Genomic DNA, 20,196 nt, shown 5'->3' on the forward strand with positions numbered 1-20,196 from the left:
CCTGCTGGCCTGCTACCAGCTGTGCCACCAGGTCAGCAGGTTCGTTCTTTCTCTCGGTCTCTTCCAGGGCATTTCTTCCCCTAAGGTCTCTTCCGAAAGCCCAGGATCTGGGGTACAGTTAGTGCCGGCACCCATTGGGTGCTTAGTCCGTATCAGTTCAGTGACTGTATGACCTCCTGTTTGGAGCCTAGGACTCACAGGGGGGTGTTACTACCTTGCCCACGGACTTGCCTTGGATCTCTGAGTGTGGGGTGTGTCGTTCCAGGTCCCAAAAGAGCAGGTGAAAGTGACTTTTTTTAGTGTCCTTGTTCTGAAATGTTGAGTTTGAAAGCTAATCTGGGTCCTTGCCCAAGCCCTTGGGAGGTCCTGAAGAATTCCATCAGAAGGGGGCGCTCTGTCCCTGCTGCTACAGAGGATTGTAGCTCCGTGGTTTCCCACACAGACCTTTCCAGATCGAAACCCCAATCTTTACCTGCTCTCTCTCTCTCTCACCTCTGTTATCCTGATTACTCTTCTGCAATAAGAATTAGTTGTCAAAAGTTTAGAATCTGCTCCCAGGCACTCCCCCTCTCTGCAGTATCTTGTCTGGCTCTCTGTTGATCTAGTGCTCATCTAACGAGGCCCTAGCACTGGCTGGAGGCAAGTTTTGCCCTATCTAGGGGTCTAAGTGACCAGGAAAGGTTCTCGCATCCCCTTCCACACTGGGGTATGGACAAGTGCACTTTATGCAAGAAATAGATCGTGCTTCTCCGTGAAGTCTCTTGACTGCATTGACAGTGGTGAGGGTGGGGATCAAATAAGGGGAGGCCACTCTGGAAATCAGGCCCTCCACACGCTGGCGACGGCAGCCTTTCCTTGTGCGCCATCTCGGGGGAGGCCGGCTCCTCCGTGTGCCTCGTCCTGGCTGAATCTGTATCACAGTGGGTGGGTACAGTGTGTGTATCTGTGACCATACTCCTGTCTTCTGCGGTGGCCTCGGGAAATGCTGGACCCCCTCTTGGTTTTGTTTCAGAGCCGTATTGCCTAGCTGAGATGATGCGTGAAGACCAGCAGGTGACTCGGTGGGAGAGGCGAGGCCCAGACACAGCCCTGGGGGACTGTCTGCTTCCTCGCCGCCCCCCGCCCTGCTGCCAGGTTCACTGCACTCCCGCGTGACCCATGCGAGGGTGCTGGCTGCAGAAGAGATGAGATGGGGTGGGGGTGGGGTTAGGGTCTCTATGTTGTCAGGTGTGTCGAGAGTTTTCTGAGCACATCAGTAGAGTGGGCACTTCATGGCCATGTGTTCTGCCTTGGTCAATTCAAACTGACCATGGGGGAAAAATTAACCTGTATTGGACATGTGCAGACATTTTTTCCGTGTCATTATTTCGTGAGCAGTACAGTAACAGGTACTTACACAGCTCAGCAAGTGATCCAGAGATGACATGAAGTACACAGGGAGAAGTGTGCAAACACCAGGCCATTTTATAAAAAGGGTCTTTCACACCCACGGATTTGCACATCCGTGGGGATCCTGGAAGCAATCCCCTGTGATTGCCATGGAACCACTGTGAGTGTGGGGGTAGCGTTGACCATACAGCCACTTGGGACACCCTTTAACAAGAGGTGTTTATTTGTTTGAGAGGCAGAGTGACAGAGAGATAGAGAGAGATCTTCTGTCCACTGGTTCACTCCCCAGATGGCCAAACCAACTGGGGTTAGGCCAGGCTGAAGCCAGGAGCCAGGAACTCCACCCAGGTCTCCCACATGGGTGGCCGGGGCCCAAGGCCTTGGTCCATCTTCAGCTGGCTTTTTAAGCACAGTTAGCATACCGCTGGATCAGAGAGGAATGGCCAGGACTTGAGTCAGCGCTCTGGTGTGCGCTGCCATGAAATGCCAGTGTCACAAGCCAAGGCTTAACCAGCTGTGTGCCACAGGGCCAGCCCAGGAAGAACCTGACGGTATGAGCCTTAGCAATCCAAATTACTTATGTGAGTTTCTCAGTTTTTACTTATGTTACGTTGGAACCATTGCCTTGGATGTCTTTGGAAAAGCTAGTCTCTGTTGTCCTCCCCGGCCACCTCCCTCCCCTGGGGCAATGATCAGGGAACTAGCTAAGAGAGCATCTGAGGAGACACAAGAGGAAGTCCAGGGAGTGGGGGAAACGTTATTTTATTTCTCATCATATTGCCCCATGACACTGAAATCACGGACTATATCATCTTGTGAGCTGTTTTTTCAAGCTGTCTTGGGATGAGGCAGATGTCAGATGTTAAATAAAGAGAAGCATAAAACAAGTACACCACTCGTAATACATAGTATAAAGAAAAATAAAATTGTGGCTCAAGAGCAAGAATAATATGAGGTCCCCATAGGGGTCAGTGGGGTCATGTGCGGACTGGACAGGGTGGTCATGGAAGGCTTCCCCGAGGAAGTTTGTAGGTTGAAACCTAAAAGATGAGTAGTAATTGGCCAGAAGTGTAGAAGGAAGAGCGAGCCAAGAGTACGTGCAAAGGCCCTGAGGAAGGAAAGAGAGCTGTGTGTTCCAGGGACCAGGCAGAGAGGAAATCAGTGCGTTGTGGATGAGGTCACACACAGTAGGGGCTGTGGTCAGCACTTGGACTTGGTCCCTAGAGGCCAAGGAAACCACAGAGGGTTTAGGCAATGAAGTGATAAATCAGATTTACCCGTTAGAAACGTAACTCAAGCCTTGAAATGGGGAGAACACGGTGGACATGATCAGATCAGTTACATTTTCTTAAAAAAGCATTGCTTTGGGGGCAGGTGTTTGGCAGAGCAGTTATTGCTTTAACTAAGTGCACAGCCCACAATTCCGTTTCAGTGTCCCTATTTATGTTTGTCATTCCCTTTTAACTCCTTCATCAGAAACAGTGGCATCTAGACTAGGTGTTCGGCCTAGTAGGTTAGGTGCCCGTGTGCCGTGTCGGTTCGGTGAGTGCCCAGCTCCCTTCCTGTCTCCAGTTCCTGGGAGGCAGCAGTGATGGCTGAGGTGAAAGATGAATTTACTTTGATGAAAAAAAAATTCTGAAATCCACATGTAGCTATTTTTTCATAATGTGCATGTCCAGTGAACTTCATGCAAACCCTGTGTGTACCGCAAAGTAAAGCCCAAACGCGGAGTGTTTCTTCGTAGAGGTCATCTGTCCGGTCCAGACTTGGCCTTGTCCAGGTGGCAGAATGGAAGCTGCAGGAGCCCGCCTGGTGCATGACGGACAGAGCTGGCCCCTGGACTTCCAGCCCGGTCACGGCCAGCCCCCTCACCGCCTGCATCCACACTCACCAGCACTCTCTTTCTGCAAAATCTGTCTATCAGTGCAATGGTTTGCCACTTGCGCAGTTAGAAATGGTGACTACAGTCTTAGCTAAGCGTGAGAGTCTCATAGCTCTCAACGAAGAAGAGCAAAGAGAAGAAAGCACAACCCAACAAGCCCAGGTGTCTGTGGTTTCTAGTTTCAAATCTTATTCCAGGTTCGCATGGACCTCTGTCCTCTGCTTCTAGCCCAGGCACTGACAAGTGAGGATAGGGCGAAGGTAAACCAGGCGGCAACCAAGACAAAGAGAATGAAAGAGGTGGCAACGTGAAGCGGCCTTCAGATGGGGATGCTTTGCCTATCAGGATTGAAAGAAGCCCCAGGAACACAGATAACACGCGCACTGGTCCCTTCCTATCAGAGACCCTGCTGCACTCTTGCTCTGAAAATGAACACAGCCAGCGTGTGTCAGCGTGTCATTTTTTTTTCCCAAAAAGTGTATGCCAACATGCAAAACAATTCACAATTCACTCTCTGTTCATCCTAGGAGTTAGTGCACACAGTTTTGCCATTCATTACGACTGAAGTTCAGTTCAATATAACATAAATAGCTGGAGCTGAGATTTTGCAATTTAACTTTTCAAGGCCAAGTCCAAATCAAACATTCCTCTCATTTTATCAAGAAATCTGAGTTCCCTTTTAGCCAGAATTCACCTCCAGCGGCCTTTTCCCCTTTCCTTTCTCTGACGACATGAACCTGGCCTCCTGGACAGTTTGCTCCTCAGCACTTTGCAGACCTGCCCCGTCGTAGCCCCATGGCCTCTGCCTTGCTCAGATGGGCTTTACCTGGGCTGTTTCAGCAGCTTCTAATTGCGCCCCTGCCTCTCCTGGTCCTGCTCTGCTCTGTAGGCACACGTGTGACTGGCAGAGGACGAGCCGGGACTCTCTAAATGACAGAGCGGCCATGTAAACCTCCTATGGAAAGCCCTCCAGCGACTTCACTTTTGGGTGAAAACCTGCATTCTTTACTTTGGCTTGGGTTTTTGTTTCGGGGCTGTCTTCACCAGGAACCGCAAGCCCAGGGACTTAAAGAACAGAAATCTTATTGTCTCGCACATCAGGAGACCGTGTCCACAAGGCAGGTGTCAGTAGGGTGGGTTCCTTCTGAGGGCGGGGGGCTGGAGCCTGTTCCCGGCCAGCCCCGGGCGTGAAGTTCACCACATCCCGCAGAGCGTGAGTGGTGCCCTCCTTGTGCTCATCACCATTTTCTTTCTGTGCGTCTCTGTGTTCCAAAGCCTCCTTTTTTTTTTTTTTTTTTTAATAAAGACACCACTTCCTAGTGGATTTGTGCCCACACCAACAACCTCTGCTTAACTCAGCCAACTGTCTCCAAGCAAGCACTGGAGGTTACAACTTTAGCATCTTTCAGGGGAGAGGAACCGTTCAACACATAACAGCATACAAATTGCTTTGTGACCCCGATTCTAACTTTAAGATTTATTTAAATGTTTAAAGATTTATTTATTTATTTGAAAGGCAGAGTTACAGAGACATACACACACACACACAAGGAACTTGCTCACTAACCATACTAAATTATTTCCTGCGTCCCATGCTTATGCCTGCTCACACCACTGGGCCTTTGCACACACTGTATCTCCTCCATGGAGCCCCTCCACATCTTGCAGTAAGTTGATTCTTGTAAAAGGGATCATTGGCTCATTTCTCACTTTTAAAATGAACTTTAGTGGAATGTGTGTCCTAATCTTGGACACGTAACAGAGAGGAAATGTTAATGGTTGAAAAAGAACTGAAATGGACCAGGGACATGGGGTAGAGCCCCTGCCTGCCTCACAGGGGCTCTCAGGTGCCTCCCTTAGCCCTCTGGCTTAGCTGCAAAAGTGAGTAATGAAGAAAGATGTTGGACTTCCTGTTCCCCACAGTCCACTGAACTCCAATTTTCATTTTTTTAAAGATTTATTTATTTATTTTGAAGTCAGAATTACACACAGAGAGAAGGAGAGGCAGAGAGAGAGAGAGAGAGAGAGAGAGAGAGAGAGAAAGTCCTCCATCTGCTGGTTCACTCCCTAATTGGCCGCCATGGCCGGAGCTGTGCTGATCTGAAGCCAGGAGCCAGGAGCTTCTTCCAGGTCTCCCACGTGGGTGCAGGGGCCATCTCCTACTGCTATCCCAGGCCACAGCAGAGAGCTGGATCAGAAATGGAGCAGCCAGGGCTCGAACCGGCACCCATATGGGATGCTGGCACTGCAGGCGGCGGCTTAACCGGCTGTGCCACAGCACCACCACCCCCCAGTCTTCATTTTCAAGAAGTACATTTTTCACTCGCAGCTTCAGACTCCTCCTTGCCCTTGTACAGTGACCCCCATGTCCTCACAGGAGTAGTGTGAGATGCCCGAGGCTCCTTTTCTAAGAATGACAGCCTACGATTGACCCGGCCAGGAGGTCAGGCTCAGTGTGGTCTGCAGTAGTCTCCTTCCTTTGCCCTCAAACCAGAACAAGATTTAGCGAATCCGGAGACTGTGATGGGGGCTAAAGAGGGCAAACTTGCGTGTTCCTGCCTCATCCTGTGTGCGAGGTCTCCCTGCTCCCAGCCAGAGTTACCACCTGCTTTCTTCCTTAGAAATCTCTTGCCCACAGAGCTGCCTCACCAGGAATACCAGAGCAGACAATGTGTCTTGGCCACTGTGCAAAATTAAGAGTCTGTTTTTATGTGAAAGGAAATACTACCCCTCATTTCAAATTTGCAAATTTAATAAACTTGTTGAAGGTTAAGTATTCTATTGGGAACAAAAAAACCAGCAAAGACAAAGGTCTGTTGCCAAAATAAAGGTAAGTTTACAAAAATGTTTTAGGTTCTAGAAACCGCTGGTGTAGGAATAACAGGAACAGGGTGTCGCATAATATTTTCCATACAAATATTTACTGACTCCAAGGGCAATAGCAGTAAAATATCACCCCAGGGTGAAACTTACCGCTGAGACTGGGGTGGACAGCCAGTGGGTCTTTATTTACCCACGGGCAAATGTATTTGATGTGTTAGCTGGGACTCTCCGTGGTGGGGTGGGGTGGGTTTATTTGTTCTTATGGAGTTCCTCCCCTTGGTCTATCCTGCAACTGCTGAGTTTCTATTGATGGAGTTTGCTTTTTCCAGGAGTGAGCCAGCAGCCTGTAGAATCCCACAGGGCTGCGTCGTGGCCCCCCTAGTCCCAGGAAGCCTACAGATTTCAGCACAGCTAATGGGGGAGGAGGGGGTAGAAGGCAAAAGGCGAGGGTGATGTGTTTCTGGTACCATTTTCTGTGTTTGGTTCATGTCTGTTAGTAAGAAACCATTGCCTATTCCTTGACTACAAGGAGTTCCATCCCTAGTCCCTTGTGACTCTCACTGATTCTTTGAGCTGTCAACTTTCTTGAAGGATGATCATCCCAAAGTTATGCCAGATAATATTTAATTTGCACTGTTTGAACAGTGAAACAGAAACCTTCCAGTTAATTATCCCTATAACCTGACTGTCTCCGGGATAAAACCTTTATAACCACTGTTGAAGACTCCTCTCACATCCAAAGTTACTGGAATTAAGATATAATCAATATAGTCTAACTAATAGACTTCCAATTAATATATGTTGTAACTTCCCATGCTTTTCCAAACACAGCTCATGGACAGAGGCACTATTAAAGGGGGAAATTAGTGCTAGCCCATTTAGCCTAACATTAAGGTGCCAGTTGATGCCCACATCCTAGGCCTGGGTTCAAGTCCTGGCTCTGGCTCCTGATCCCAGCTTCCTGCTAATACAGACCTTGGAGGCAGCAATGGTCTCTCAAGTTCTTGGGTTCCTGCTGCTCACGTGGGAGACCTGGATTGCCTTCCTACAACCTCTGGGGCTTCAGCCCCAGCCATTTCTGGCATTTGGAGTGTAAACCAGCAGATGGGAGCTCACTCTCTCTGTCTTTCTGCCTCTCAAATAAACAAAGAAGAAAAATTTAGAAGGAGACATTAAAATAGAGAACAAGGCAACGCCATGGGCTGGGGAGAGAATGGGAGCGGAACTGAGCCTGGGTGCTTGGGGGCATGAGGCCCAGTGGCAGCTGTGGTACATGGGTTGGGTTTCTATGGACAGGAGGGACTGGCATCTTCCTTTTGATTCATGGAGAAAGGCCCAGGGTCACTGCTTCCTTTTAGAGGAAGCTGCAGGCTGGTCACAACCGGAAGTCATTGTTTATATGGGGCTGCTCTCCTGGGAGAGTGGGAGACACACACAACATTAGCCCAGGCCAGACACAGCCTGTTGTTCCTGCCTGCTGGTGGGCCCATTGGCGGGGTCTACAGTGTTTTGGGGCAGTGTTGTCCATGTTAAGAACTGGTTCTAGATGGGGGACCCTAGAGGCAAGCAAAGCTTGTTGAGAAACAGAAAACATTAAAGCAGACAGAGAGGGAGAACCCCACCCTTCACACTGAACCTGCAAATCGAAACTCCAAAGCAATGAAAAAAAATCTAATACTGACAAAAATAGCTGGAAAACGATGGTTGAAAGGTGAATTGCCAATGAAACTAAAATGCAAAAACAGTCCAGAAAGGACTTTAAGTGGTATTAGCAACTTTGTAGACATAAATTAATAAATAATACCCATATAAAAATTAGAAAGTATGAACTAGAAACGGGCAGTAATCCAGTTAAAAATAGTTTTTAAAATTGGAAATGAAAAAAATCAAGGAAATATAAGAATTACAAGCAATTAAGTAATTGGTGACTTGAGGATGACACTCAGGGAATCAAATGAATCAAAACGCAGAAAGCTGGGATCAGCGTTGTGGCGTAGCAGGTTAAGACGCCACTTCAACACTGGCATCCCGTATGGCCACTGGTTCATGTCCCAGCTGCTCCATCTCCAATTTAACTCCCCGCTAATGAACCTAGGAAGGCAGTGGAAGATGGCCCAAGTGCTTGATCTTCTACAACTCATGTGGGAGATCTGGAAGAAGCTCTGGGCTTCGACCCAGCCCAGCCCCAGCCACTGCAGCGATCTGAAAAGTAAATCAGTGGAAGGAAGATCTCTCTCTCTCTTTTTCTCTTCCACTCTTGCACTCCCTCTCTCCCCCTTTCTCTGTAATTCTGACTTTCAAATAAATAAATAAATATTTTTAAAACGCAGAAAGTTGAAGGTTAGGGAAAAGGGACGAAATATAGAGGTAGGGGGTCAGTACTGTGGGAGGGTGGGTTAGGCCTGCACTTGGGACACAGCATCCCTTATCAGAGTGCTGACTACTCCCCTTCTGATGCGTCTCCCTGCTAATACACCTGGGAAAGCAGTGGAAGATGGCCCAAGTACTAGGGCACCTGCCACCCATGTAGGGGACCGGGATGCACTTCCAGGCTCCTGGCTTCTTTAACACACATCTAACTGTTGCAGCCATCTGGGGAGTGAGTGAGCCAGCAGATGGAAGCCATCTCTGTCTCTCTCTGTCTTTCAAGTAAATAAACACATCTTGTTTTAAAAAATACATATAGAAGTAATGTCAGAGGAGTAAGACAGGAAATAATCCGTTCAGTAAGGAAAGATTCCCAATCCTGAAATCAAGAGCAATAAATAAAAAATCCCCGTGAAACAGTGAAAGTCCAGAAAAGTGCAGAAAATCAGGAACAATGAGGGATTATTAAAAGCTACCAGGCGTGAAGACACAAATCACGTGTCGATAACCAGTTTCCAGTTTTCCAAGCGCTGAGGGACCATCAGTATTGAACCTTGCTATGTGCTTGAACAGTGCACATCCACTTGTGGCCAAGAGCTGGACCAGGGATCTTCCCAGCCCTGCTAACAGGGCTTCTGAAATAATTGGGTGAAATACAGAGAACGTACCTCCGTGAAGAATTCGGTTTGTAAGAAAGTAAGAGAAATTCTTACAGGCCAAAACCAACCTTAAGCCTGAGTCTGGAATGGAACCCAGTGCTAGTGACCTGGATGTGTGGCTTGAACATACTTTGCCTGGCAAACAGACAACTCCGTGGGCCTGCAGAAGGTGAGGAAGAAAAATCCCCATACAGAGTCAGAATCTACCTCCTCGAAAAGGCAAATTACTAAAACTGGGAATAGAAAGCATCATCCCCTAAAGAGAGATTGCAAGAGGAGCTCTGTCTTCAGCTCGCCTCTGAACACAAAGAATCCCAAGGTCTCCGGTGCTCCAGTGAGAATCTGAAAACCACACGCAGCCATTCACATGGGAGTGCAGCTTATAGTCACTCCCTCTGACCCCCGAAAGAAGCTCACACTGGTTCTGATGGAGGTAATACAAATCCCGTACAGAGGAATGGGTCTCCTGCCCAGGTTGTAAGATTCGCACAAGGAGCTAACAAGCAAGAGTTCATAATCAGAAACCAAACAGTAACTCATGAAGAAACAATGTGTGGGAAGCAGCAGAATCAGATATTGGAATTACCGGGCACAGAATGTTAACGTAAATTTAACATTTTATTTCATTTTAAGATTGTTTTATTTGAAAGGCGGAGTTACAGAGGGAGAGAGAGAGGGAGAAGAGGAGAGAGAGACAGACAGACAGACCTTCCATCTTCTGGTTCACTCCCCAAATAGCCACAATGGCTGGGTCTGGGCTAGGTAAAAGCCAGGAGCCCGGAACTCTATCCAGATCTCCCAAATGGGTGCAGGAACCCAAATATTTGGGTCATCTGCTGCTGCTTTCCCAGGTGCATTAGAAGGGAGCTGGATGAGAAGTAGAGTTGGCCAGGACTCAATCCTGCTCTCATACAGGATGCTGGTATTGCAGGGGTAGCTGATCCCACTGTGCCCACATGCTGACCTGTTAATTAATGTGGATATATAAGACCAGGGCTGGTGTGGCTGTTAAAGCCACCACCTGCAATACTGGCATCCCATATGGGCAATGCTTCAAGTCCCACCTACTCCACTTGCAATCCATCTCTCTGCTATCCCCTAGGAAAGCAATAGAAGATGGCTCAAGTCTTTGGGCCCCTGCCCCTGCATGGGAGACCATGAAAAAGCTTCTGGCTCCAGATCAGCCCATCTTCAGCTGTTGTGGCCATTTGGGGAATGAACCAGTGGATGGAAGACCTTTCTCCCTCTCTCTCTCTCTCTCTCTCTCTCACCCTCCCTCCCTCTCTCTCTCTGCCTCTCTGTAACTCTGCCTTTCAAATAAATAAATAAATCAAAAAAAAAAAGAAGATATGATGGGAGATTAAAAAATCTAAACTAGAAATAATAAATTGTCAAAAACATCTGAAAGATTTTTAAAAGAACACAATTTAGGCTGAAATATGTGAAGATTCCAATTTGATCAAAGATGGTGAAATTTTGCAAATTCGCATGATTCAGCCTAACAGAATACCTAAAAGCAAAAAAATATAACCATTGAAACTGAAAAGCTATGGACTGCGGTGAACTGGGAGAGAGGTCTGAATAAATTACCAAGGATAAAGTGAGATACGTGAAATACACACCAGAGGTAAGACACGGGGGAAGTACTGAGAACATCAACCTTATATCTAAATGGAGCTGCACACAGAAAGCAATAGAGTTAGTATTCAAAGAGATGATAGCTGAGACTGTTTCAGAATTAATGGAGAGTATGAGTCGTAAGAATCTGAGCCGCAACACATTCTAAGCAGGATAAATTAAAATAAATCTATACCCAGATACATGGCTGTTAAGCTTTTGAACTCCAAAAATAAAGAAAATCTTGAATCCACCAGAGAGAAAAGATTCACAGGAGAAAGAACAGTGAAACCGATGTTTTCTTCTCCTGAGAAGTAATGAAATGCTCTCTTCTGGTGGCTCAGAACAAAATAAGCATCAACCTACAGTCGTGTGCTTAGTGAAACACTCGCTACCAGGATGAACTAAGGAGGCTTTCAGATTGGAGCAGTCGGCGCACTCCAGTCCTGGGATGAGGTATGTGCAGATGAAATGAGTGAAGTGGCACGTGGTGATCAATCAGCATTAACCGCTATTACGTTAGCTGGGCTACAGGAACAAAAACGCAAACTCCCACTGAAGACAATGCTTATAACTTGGATTCATTGAGCAAGAAAATGATCCTTGCAGGAAAGTCTGTGATACAAGAATGAATGATAACCAAAGTACATTGTAAACATCATTGATGTTTGTTTTGTTTTGGTTTCAGAAAAGCCATTGACGGTGAAAATCAATAATAATGACTGATTTATGAGCTTTAAAATAAAAATAATACTGAACAATAAAGCCTTGTAAAACTTTGCAGCTCGAAGGGGTTGATTATAGTTGGAGTGCTTTTAGCTGTCGTACTGTTTGTGAGGGTGGAAATGATTTGATGAATCCTAGAGTTGTTGAGTAAGCCCTTTAAAGTATTCCAGTACTCTGTAAATAAATGACAGCACAGGGACTAGGGCCAGCATTGTGGCACAGTGGCCTAAGCTGCCTCCTACTGCATCAACATCCCATATGAGTGCTGGTTCAAGTCCTGGCTGCTCTACTTCCAATCCAGCTCCCTGCTAACGCTCCTGGGAAAACAGCAGATGACCCAAGTCCTTGGGTCTCTGCCACCCATATGGGAGACTCACATGGAGTTGTAGGCTCCTGGCTTCAGCCCACCCAGCCCTGGCTGGTGGGGCCATCTGGGGAGTGAACCAGCAAATGAAAGATCTCTCTCTCTCTCTCTCTCTAACTCTGACTTTCAAATAAATAAGTAAATAAATATTTAAAAAAATAGCAGAGGGGAAAGTAGAATCAAAAATACATCAAGCAAAATAGATACAGAAACAGAGGAAGTAATGAAAATATGGTGAAAAACCAACCTGATTTGATCATCACACATCAAGTACGTGTTTCAAATGATCACTCTGTAACACATAAGTACGTACAATTAAAGTAATACTAGTAATAATAAAGCAAATATGTATGGAAAGAGCCAAGGAAAAAGAGAATTCTCAACAATAGTAACAGATGAGAGTAGCTCAAGGCTGCTAAAAGTTTTTTCATCTCGCTCGACAGAAGGACAGAGATACTGGAGTACTCTAGACTTTGTTCTGAATATTTGCAGTTTTGCACGTGCTAAGTGAATAGAACTACTAAATTGTGTTTACACGTTGTGTTTTTATTAACTGAATTTGTGAAATGTCTAAAATTAAAAGCCAGTTCAAGGGGCAGGCACTCATCTAGTGGTCAAGATGGCAGCGTGAGATGTTCACTTGGGAGGGACTGGGTTCTTTTCCCAGCTCTGGCCTCTGAACCCACTTTTCTATCAGTGTGGACCCCGGCAGGCAGCCGTGACACTCAAGTGGTTGTGTCCCTGCCACCCACAAGGAAGACCTGAATTGAGTTCCTGGCTCCTAGCTCTGGCCCTGGGCCAACCTCAGCCATTGTGGGATGGGAACCATTGGAGAGGGAACCAGCAGATGGGAGTGCTCTCTATCTCTCAGTCTTGCAAATAAATAAAAATACAAACATTCAAAGTTTGTATCTCCTTGTAGTAATCGGGGCTCCTTTAAACAACACCTATTAACTTGCCAATTATTTAAGATTTATTTTATTTATTTGAAAGGCAGAGCAACAGATAAAGAGAGCTTGTCCACCCACTCTTGAAATTGAATCTTAGACTATTATTTTTAACCCATTCTTTTTTTTAAAAAATATGCATTTAAGACTATTGGTTTTCTTCTAATCTTAGTAGGCTTCATCCTACAAATTTTGAACTTTTATACTTTTATTAACATGCATTAAACATGCTATCAAATTTCCATTCTGATTTCTTCTTTGACCCAGGGGTGATTTAAAATATTATTGTATAATTTCTACATATTGGGGAAATACCTAATTAAGTTCCCTGTAGTCAGGAAGTATAGTATATTCGTCAGCTTGGATTTCCTTAGCAAAATACCACCGGCTGGTGGTTTCAAGAATCAAACTTTATTTTCTCACAGCTCTGGAGGCTGGGAAACCCAAGATCCAAGTCCAGTAGGAGTCGTTTTCTGAGGGCTCTCCTGCCGGCTTGCAGTCTGTGTTCTGCTGTGTCCTCACAGGGGCGGTGGGGGGGGGGGGGGGGGACACGACGGAGCAGGCTTCCTGCTGTCTCTCCTCATAAGGATGCTAATCCCACCCACATGACCCATCTAACCCTAGTTACTTCCTGTGAGTCTCATCTCCTAACACAAAGACACTGGGGGAGAGAATCTCAACATAGGGGTTTAGGGGCAGCTCAAACATTCAGTCCACAGTATTAATTTAGTATTGTTTCAGTCTTTTGATTAACTTGCTTTTCTTTTCCTTAGGATTTATAATTTGTTTAGGATTTAGTATTTAATCACATGCAAATTATTTTTCTTTCTATGTCAGAGTTTGTGCTTGGATTTTTGCTAGCTTTGTAATACGCATTAAAACCCTTTCATCTTCTACTGTGAAGCATTTAAAATAATAGAAAAAATTCACCTGCTTCTTGAAAATGTGTTAAACCAGACCACAAAGAGCAGGGGTCAGTATCTTTCTTGAATGAAACTTTTGTAGTTTCCCAGAAAGTTGTCTATTTCATCAGTATTTTCAAGTCTATTATTAAATTTCCTATATATTTTTGAAGATTTATTTATTTACTTACTTAAAAGGCGGAGTTACAGAGACAGAGAATTTCCATCTACAGGCTCACTCCCCAAATGTCTACAATGGCCCTGGCTAGGCCAAGCCGAAGCCAGAAGCCTGGAACTCCATCCAGGTCTCCCACGTGGGTGGCAGGGGCCCAAGCACTCGGGCCACCCTCAGCCATTTTCCCATGTGCATTAGCAGGGAGCTGGATTGGAATTGGAGCAGCTGGGACTTGAACTGGCACTGGTATGGGATGTCACAACACCAACCCCTAAATTTTCTGTATTCTTATTTGTGTTTTCCTTACTGATATTCTAAGGGCTTAGAGAAGCATTTTAAAGCTTTAAAAGTTGTAATTATATTTCTGTCCATTTTCCTTATATTTAGTAGCTCACATTTCCTGAATATGAATGTTTTTTCTTCTACCTCCATATTTGTGTATTATGTCTTCACTGAGAAATTTGCCTTTCATAAACACAAATTTACTTTTTGTCCTATCATATTTGCCTTAAGTACTCTTCATTATTCTCTGTTTACACAACTAAAATATGTTTATTATAGAAAATTTTCATTTCTCCCTATTTATACAACTATAAGATCTTTATTACAGAATATTAAAATGAGGAAAACTGAAAATTACCTTTGAAGTTAGAAAACAAAAATCTTATTTGAAAGTCAGAGAGACAGAGAGAGGGACAGAGGCAGACGGATAGTGAGTGACCTATTGGCTGGTTCACTTCCCCTAAGGCTTACAACAGCCAGGGTTGGGCCAGGCCGGAGTCAGCAGCCAAGGACTCAGTCTGGGTCTCCCACGTGAATGGCAGGGACCCAAGTACTTGAGCCTCCCAGGATATATATTTACAAGAAGACAGAATCGCAAGTGGAGCCAGAACTTGGCCCCAGGTACCCTGGTATGGATGCAGATGTCTGAAACAGTGTTTTAACTGCTGTGCCAAGCACCTGCACCTGCAAATCACTTTTACATAACAGTAATTAATTTTTTCAGAGAACTATCTTAGTTTTTTTCTGATGAGTTTTTCTTATAATACAAATTTTTAAATACAGCAGGAAATAAAGAACATAAAAATCCTATAATTTTGGGGCCGGCACTGTGGCATAGTGGGTAAAGCCGCAGGCTGAAATGCTGGCATCCCATATGGGCGCCGGTTTGAGTCCTGGCTGCTCCACTTCCCATCCAGCTCTCTGCTGTGGCCTGGGAAAGCAGTGGAAGATGGCCCAAGTCCTTGGGCCGCAGCACCCTCGTGGGAGACCCAGAAGAGACTCCTGGCTCCCAGCTTTGGATCAGCACAGCTCCAGCCATTGTGACCATCAAAGTAGTAAACCAGTGCATGGAAGACCACTCTCTCTGCCTCTGCCTCTCTGTAACTTTTTCAAATAAATAAATAAATCTTTTTTAAAAAACCTATCATTTAGATATTATCACTATTAACATTTCAATGTATAACTATCCAAATTTCTTTTCTGTATACACTAATAAATATATAAAAATATATACCATATACATGGTTTTATGACCTGCCTTTCTTTTGTAATAAAAAATACAGCATGAATGTATGGATATTTCTATATTAATAACTATATATCTGCTTTATTATTTTCATGATTCATGTTCTGTATGAATAGACCTTATTTTGTCCTTTATTGTTAAACATTTGGTGATTTCCTTGCAATTTATAAAAGTCGATTTAATTTTTTCTTTGGTATTACAAACCATCTTTGAGCCAACATCCTCTTAGGTACATGTTTAAGTATTTTAAAATTGTTTCCTCATGGTATATCTCTCCAGTGACTAGTTAAGAATGCATGTGTGCTAAAAGTTTAATTTGCCCAGATTACAATAGCATCATGTATAATTTCTCATCCATCAGATGAGAAGAGACTTTTTAGCGTGATACCGTCCCGGGTTGTTATGGGTATAGAAGACTAGCTGCTCTCCTTGGCTTCTGGTGGGCGAGTGAAGTGGAGGAGTCTTCCTTCAGGGCAGCTTGGAAGCATGCATGGAAAGCAGCTGCCTGGCTGTTCATTTTCACAGATGTTTCATGAGAAAATCTGATTTTTTCCAAGATCTTATTGGACAGGAATCACATTACATACATATGTTATAAACCCAACGTTAGCATAAAAGAATTTTCTTAGGGATATTCCAGATAATGAGCCCAGGTGCCCTAAAGATTCCCTGAAGTGTGCTTTCAAGCATTTGAAATCTCTTTTGACACCTACATGAATCACCATTGCCTTGGGACTCCGCCCAAAACGAAACCAAGATTCTACATTTGATATATGGTGGTAGGACAGGAGGGGGAACAAACCTGCTCCTTATTTTTTTTTTAAAGAACTTTTAAAAAAATTAGTATTTGAAAGGCAGAGTTATATAGGGCAGAGGGTGGGCGGAGAGAGAGAGAATGCTTTTATTCTCCTTTATCCTCTTGTTCACTCCCCAGATGGCCACAATGGTCAGAGCTGGGCCAGGCTGAAGCCAGGAGTCAGGAGCTCCATCCAGGTCTCCTATGTGGGTGGCCGGGGCCCAGGCACTTGGGTCAACTTCCGCTGCCTTCCCGGGAGTATTAGCAGGGAATGGAGCAGCCAGGACTTGAACCAGCATCCATAAGGGATGCTGGCTTTGCAGGCCATGGCTTAGGGGCTTAGCTCCTTTTGCCACAGTGCTGGCCCCATAAACCTTTTCACTGTGGCCTTCCCCAGTAAGATCTTTTAACTCTTCCCTGGCATTTCTCGGCTTTCTGTACTATGTCCTGTGTAGGTGTTGGGGCTGCAGAATCTGAATATGGATTCTGGAGTCTGGACATCCAGAAAAGAACCTGAACTTGTTCGTGACCTGATTGTTGCCCGTTGTCTCATTGTTCAACTGTCCCCGCTTGATTTTGGCATAGGTGGCACATGGGCACTTGGGGACCCTGCTCAGCGACCTGTGGCGTTGGCATCCAGACCCGAGACGTGTACTGCCTTCATCCCGAGGAATCGCCTGCTGCTCCTGAGGAGTGCAGGGAGGAGAAGCCCCACGCCTTACGAGCCTGCAATCAGTTCGACTGCCCCCCCAGCTGGCACATTGAAGAGTGGCGACAGGTAGGGCAGCCTGGGGATACCGAGGCTCACTGCGACTGTGATGCTGAGAATCCCGCGTGGCACCGGCACAAAGCCCGCTGAGCCCCTGCCTCACCTTCTCTCGTCTCCCCAGTGTTCCAGGACATGCGGCGGGGGCACTCAGAACCGGAGGGTCGCCTGTCGGCAGCTGCTGACGGATGGCAGCTTTCTGAACCTCTCGGATGAGCTGTGCCCAGGGCCCAAGGCGTCGTCTCACAAGTCCTGTGCCAGAACGGACTGCCCGCCACATTTAGCTGCAGGAAACTGGTCCCAGGTAGGGTTTGTGTGTCAGTCCCTAAGTATCCCGCAGGGTGAGGCTGGGGTTACTGTGAGGTGCGTAGGAGGCTCCCGCACACACCTAGGGCTGGGCAAGTGTCCATACCTAAACACGATGATTTATTTTCAGCTTTGACTTCATATTGTTTAAACGGCTTTCATCATCTCTCTCCCAAACCAGTCCCTCCTGGAACTAACAGCACCACAGTCTGGAAGGATAAACTCAAAGTCTTGGTTCCTCTCTTCCTGGTACCCTCTCTTATGGAATTAATCATTAAATCTTGTCTTTTCAACTTTCTGAACAGCTTCCACACCTTCTCTCCTTCCAGGTTTTGTCTCCACACCTGGCTAATTTTATCCTTTATCATCAAAAGTTTGGATTAGTGCAGGAAGTAGACTTTTAGAACATTGTTGCAGTGTAGGCGTGCCAAAACACAGCCTAGTCATGAATGAAGCTTTGTCATTTGTACAGGAGAGATTGAACCTCAGCAGCTTACATAAGCTGCCTGGGCTCCCATAGCTAGCCGTGTAGGCACAGAATCTATTCCTTTCGACTTTAGTCCAAGACTTCTTTCTATTGTAATTACATTGCCCACTTGATCTCCCTGCTTCTGTATCCCTCTCCCATCTCCAGACCGTTTGACATCCCATAGTATTCTTACCACTGTCTGTCAAGTCACCTGCTTGCTCAGAATCTTCTAAGTCCTGTTGTTGAAGAATCAAGTGTAAGTTAGCCAGAGTAGCCTTTCTTGAGCGGACAGTACTTTTATCCCAGTCCTTCACCCCGATTCCAGCCCTTGGCTGCACCCTCAACTGAGGTTTAGCACAGATTCTGAAGTAGATAATCGAGGCATCTTATCAGTTATGTTATCAGCGTTTTGTAATCTCAAGTCCCAGCCGCCAGATGTAGAGAGCCAGCTGCAGCCTCAGAAGTAACCTCAAGAAATAAGACAGGGCAGTAAGTGGCATTCCCAGAATGCCCCCAAGTCCTCGGGTTCAGTATCGGGCACAGTCATGATCTGCCACCCTCATCTCATACCACAGCAACCCTGGGAGCAGATGGCGTCTCCATCTCTTCAATGAGAAAGCATAGGTTCATTTATTCAGATTAAGAAACCTCCCCTAGGGGCTGGTGCTGTGGCATAGTGGGTAAAGCCACTGCCTGCAATGCTGGCATCCCATATGGGCACCAGTTCAAGTCCTTGCTGCTCATCTTCTAATCCAGCTCCCTGCTATGGCCTGGGAAAGCAGTAGAAAATGGACTAAATGCTTAGGCCTCTGCACCTGCATGGCAGACCTGGAAGAAGCTCCTGGCTTCAGGTCAGCCCAGCTCTGGCCATTGTGGCCATTTGGGGAGTGAATCAGTGGATGCAAGACCTCTCTCTCTCTCTGCCTCTGCCTCTCTGTAACTCTGCCTTTCAAATAAATAAATAAATAAGTCTTTAAAAAGAAAGGAAGGAAGGAAGGAAGGGAAGGAGGGAGGGAGGGAGGGAAGAAGGAAGGAAAGAAAAACTTCCCAAGGGTGGAGATAGGTCTCAAACCCAAGATTGTATGACCCAAGTTTAGTACAAAGGGTGTGCACTCTCATCTTCCATGCACTAGCAAGAGTTTTAAAGCCTACAAGGTGAGTGTTCCTGTTTGAAATTCCTGACCTCTCTGAGCTCCCATGTTCCTCTCTCTAACTACAGTTATTGTTACAATAATGTAAGAAAGTTGGGCTGGAAGCATCTACCGGAGTCGGGCCTTCCCGCCCACCATGAGGGCAAGTCCACATTTTTGGCTGTAGGTTGAAGTGTATTCCACTTCCTCTGTTCACCTTACAGGGAACTGGAGATGATGCCACTTGCCAACATTCTCCCCTGGGAGTCAGTGACATGAGGGACAGGAGGACTGTCTGTTCCTCCAGGCGGGTCCTAAACTAAGAGGCGTGGCCGTTCCAGGACAGACAACGTCTTCAGCCTAGGCTGGGAAAGAAAGGTAGACATCAGCTTTGTGAACAGAAGCTGGTTGGCTTTCTTTCCCCTCCTACTTATACAAGGAGCAACATGGGCTCCAAGGCACAATCATTCCTTTGGAAACTCCTTTGAGACTGGGTCAAAAACAGGGGATCTGGGCACAGGTTAGAGAGGAGGGTACCCGACTGGTGGGTAGGCAGTTGTTACAGGTGAAGAATTCACTTGCTATCTCTGAAAGGTTGAGGCCAGAGCTACAGCAGGGAAGGGGCCATGCCATTGCTGAAGGAACGAATGGCATTGTGAACGCTTTGCTTCCTTATACACTTGGTGTGGCAGAGGACCAATCAGGTGGCCATCAGCTGGGAGCTGGAAGAAATGCGAACTCGCAAGTCCCACCCAGAGCTAAGGAAAGAGTCTGCCTCTCAACCAGATCCTCCTGGTTGGGTGCACACTAAAGTTGGAGAAGCATTTCCTTACCTGCCCTTCACCCTTGCTTGGCTTGCTTAGTCCATAAGCAATGATCTCTTAGAGCAGTTGTTGCCTTAGCTCAGGGGGAAGAGTCAAGAAGAGTAGAGTTGAGGGAGTGGGCAGGGGTTGTTGGAAGAATGGGCACTTGTTTCTGGATGCAGCCAGGGAGCAAATGAAGCCACTATCATACCATAAAATACCTCTGCTATGAACTTTACAGTTCCCTCTTGTCTCATCTTCTGGAAAAACCTCTCTTCATTGACCTTTTAGAGTGGAGATGCATGGTGACACCATTGCTTTCCTTCCTGGTCCTTTCTCTCAGGGACAAACTGAATGTGCTTCTACCAGTTATGGGAGACTGAAGCCACATCATTGCCATGCAGTCTTGTGTTTGTCTTCCTGTCTTTGCTCTTGTTGTGGCCCTCTCATCCTGGGTGCAGCTCTGAGCTTCCTCCTATGGGAAGTCTTCCACTCCCTAACATCACACAGCAACCCCCCACTTGTCACTCACAGTTATTATATCTCA

The 20,196-nt window shown here is 46.1% G+C and overlaps 1 protein-coding gene across 2 annotated transcripts in view; it reads left to right on the forward strand.

Moving 5' to 3' along the window:
- The window catches only part of ADAMTSL3 (ADAMTS like 3), a 390,931-nt gene that overhangs the window by 273,826 nt on the left and 96,909 nt on the right, over positions 1 to 20,196 (forward strand). For both annotated transcript variants that reach the window (XM_062206333.1, XM_062206332.1), the window contains exons 18-19: positions 16,761 to 16,953; positions 17,066 to 17,245. In XM_062206333.1, the coding sequence (XP_062062317.1) occupies positions 16,761 to 16,953; positions 17,066 to 17,245 (373 nt within the window). The remainder of the gene's footprint in view (positions 1 to 16,760; positions 16,954 to 17,065; positions 17,246 to 20,196) is intronic.

Source organism: Lepus europaeus, chromosome 11 (assembly GCF_033115175.1).
Source record: "Lepus europaeus isolate LE1 chromosome 11, mLepTim1.pri, whole genome shotgun sequence".
NCBI lineage: Eukaryota > Metazoa > Chordata > Mammalia > Lagomorpha > Leporidae > Lepus > Lepus europaeus.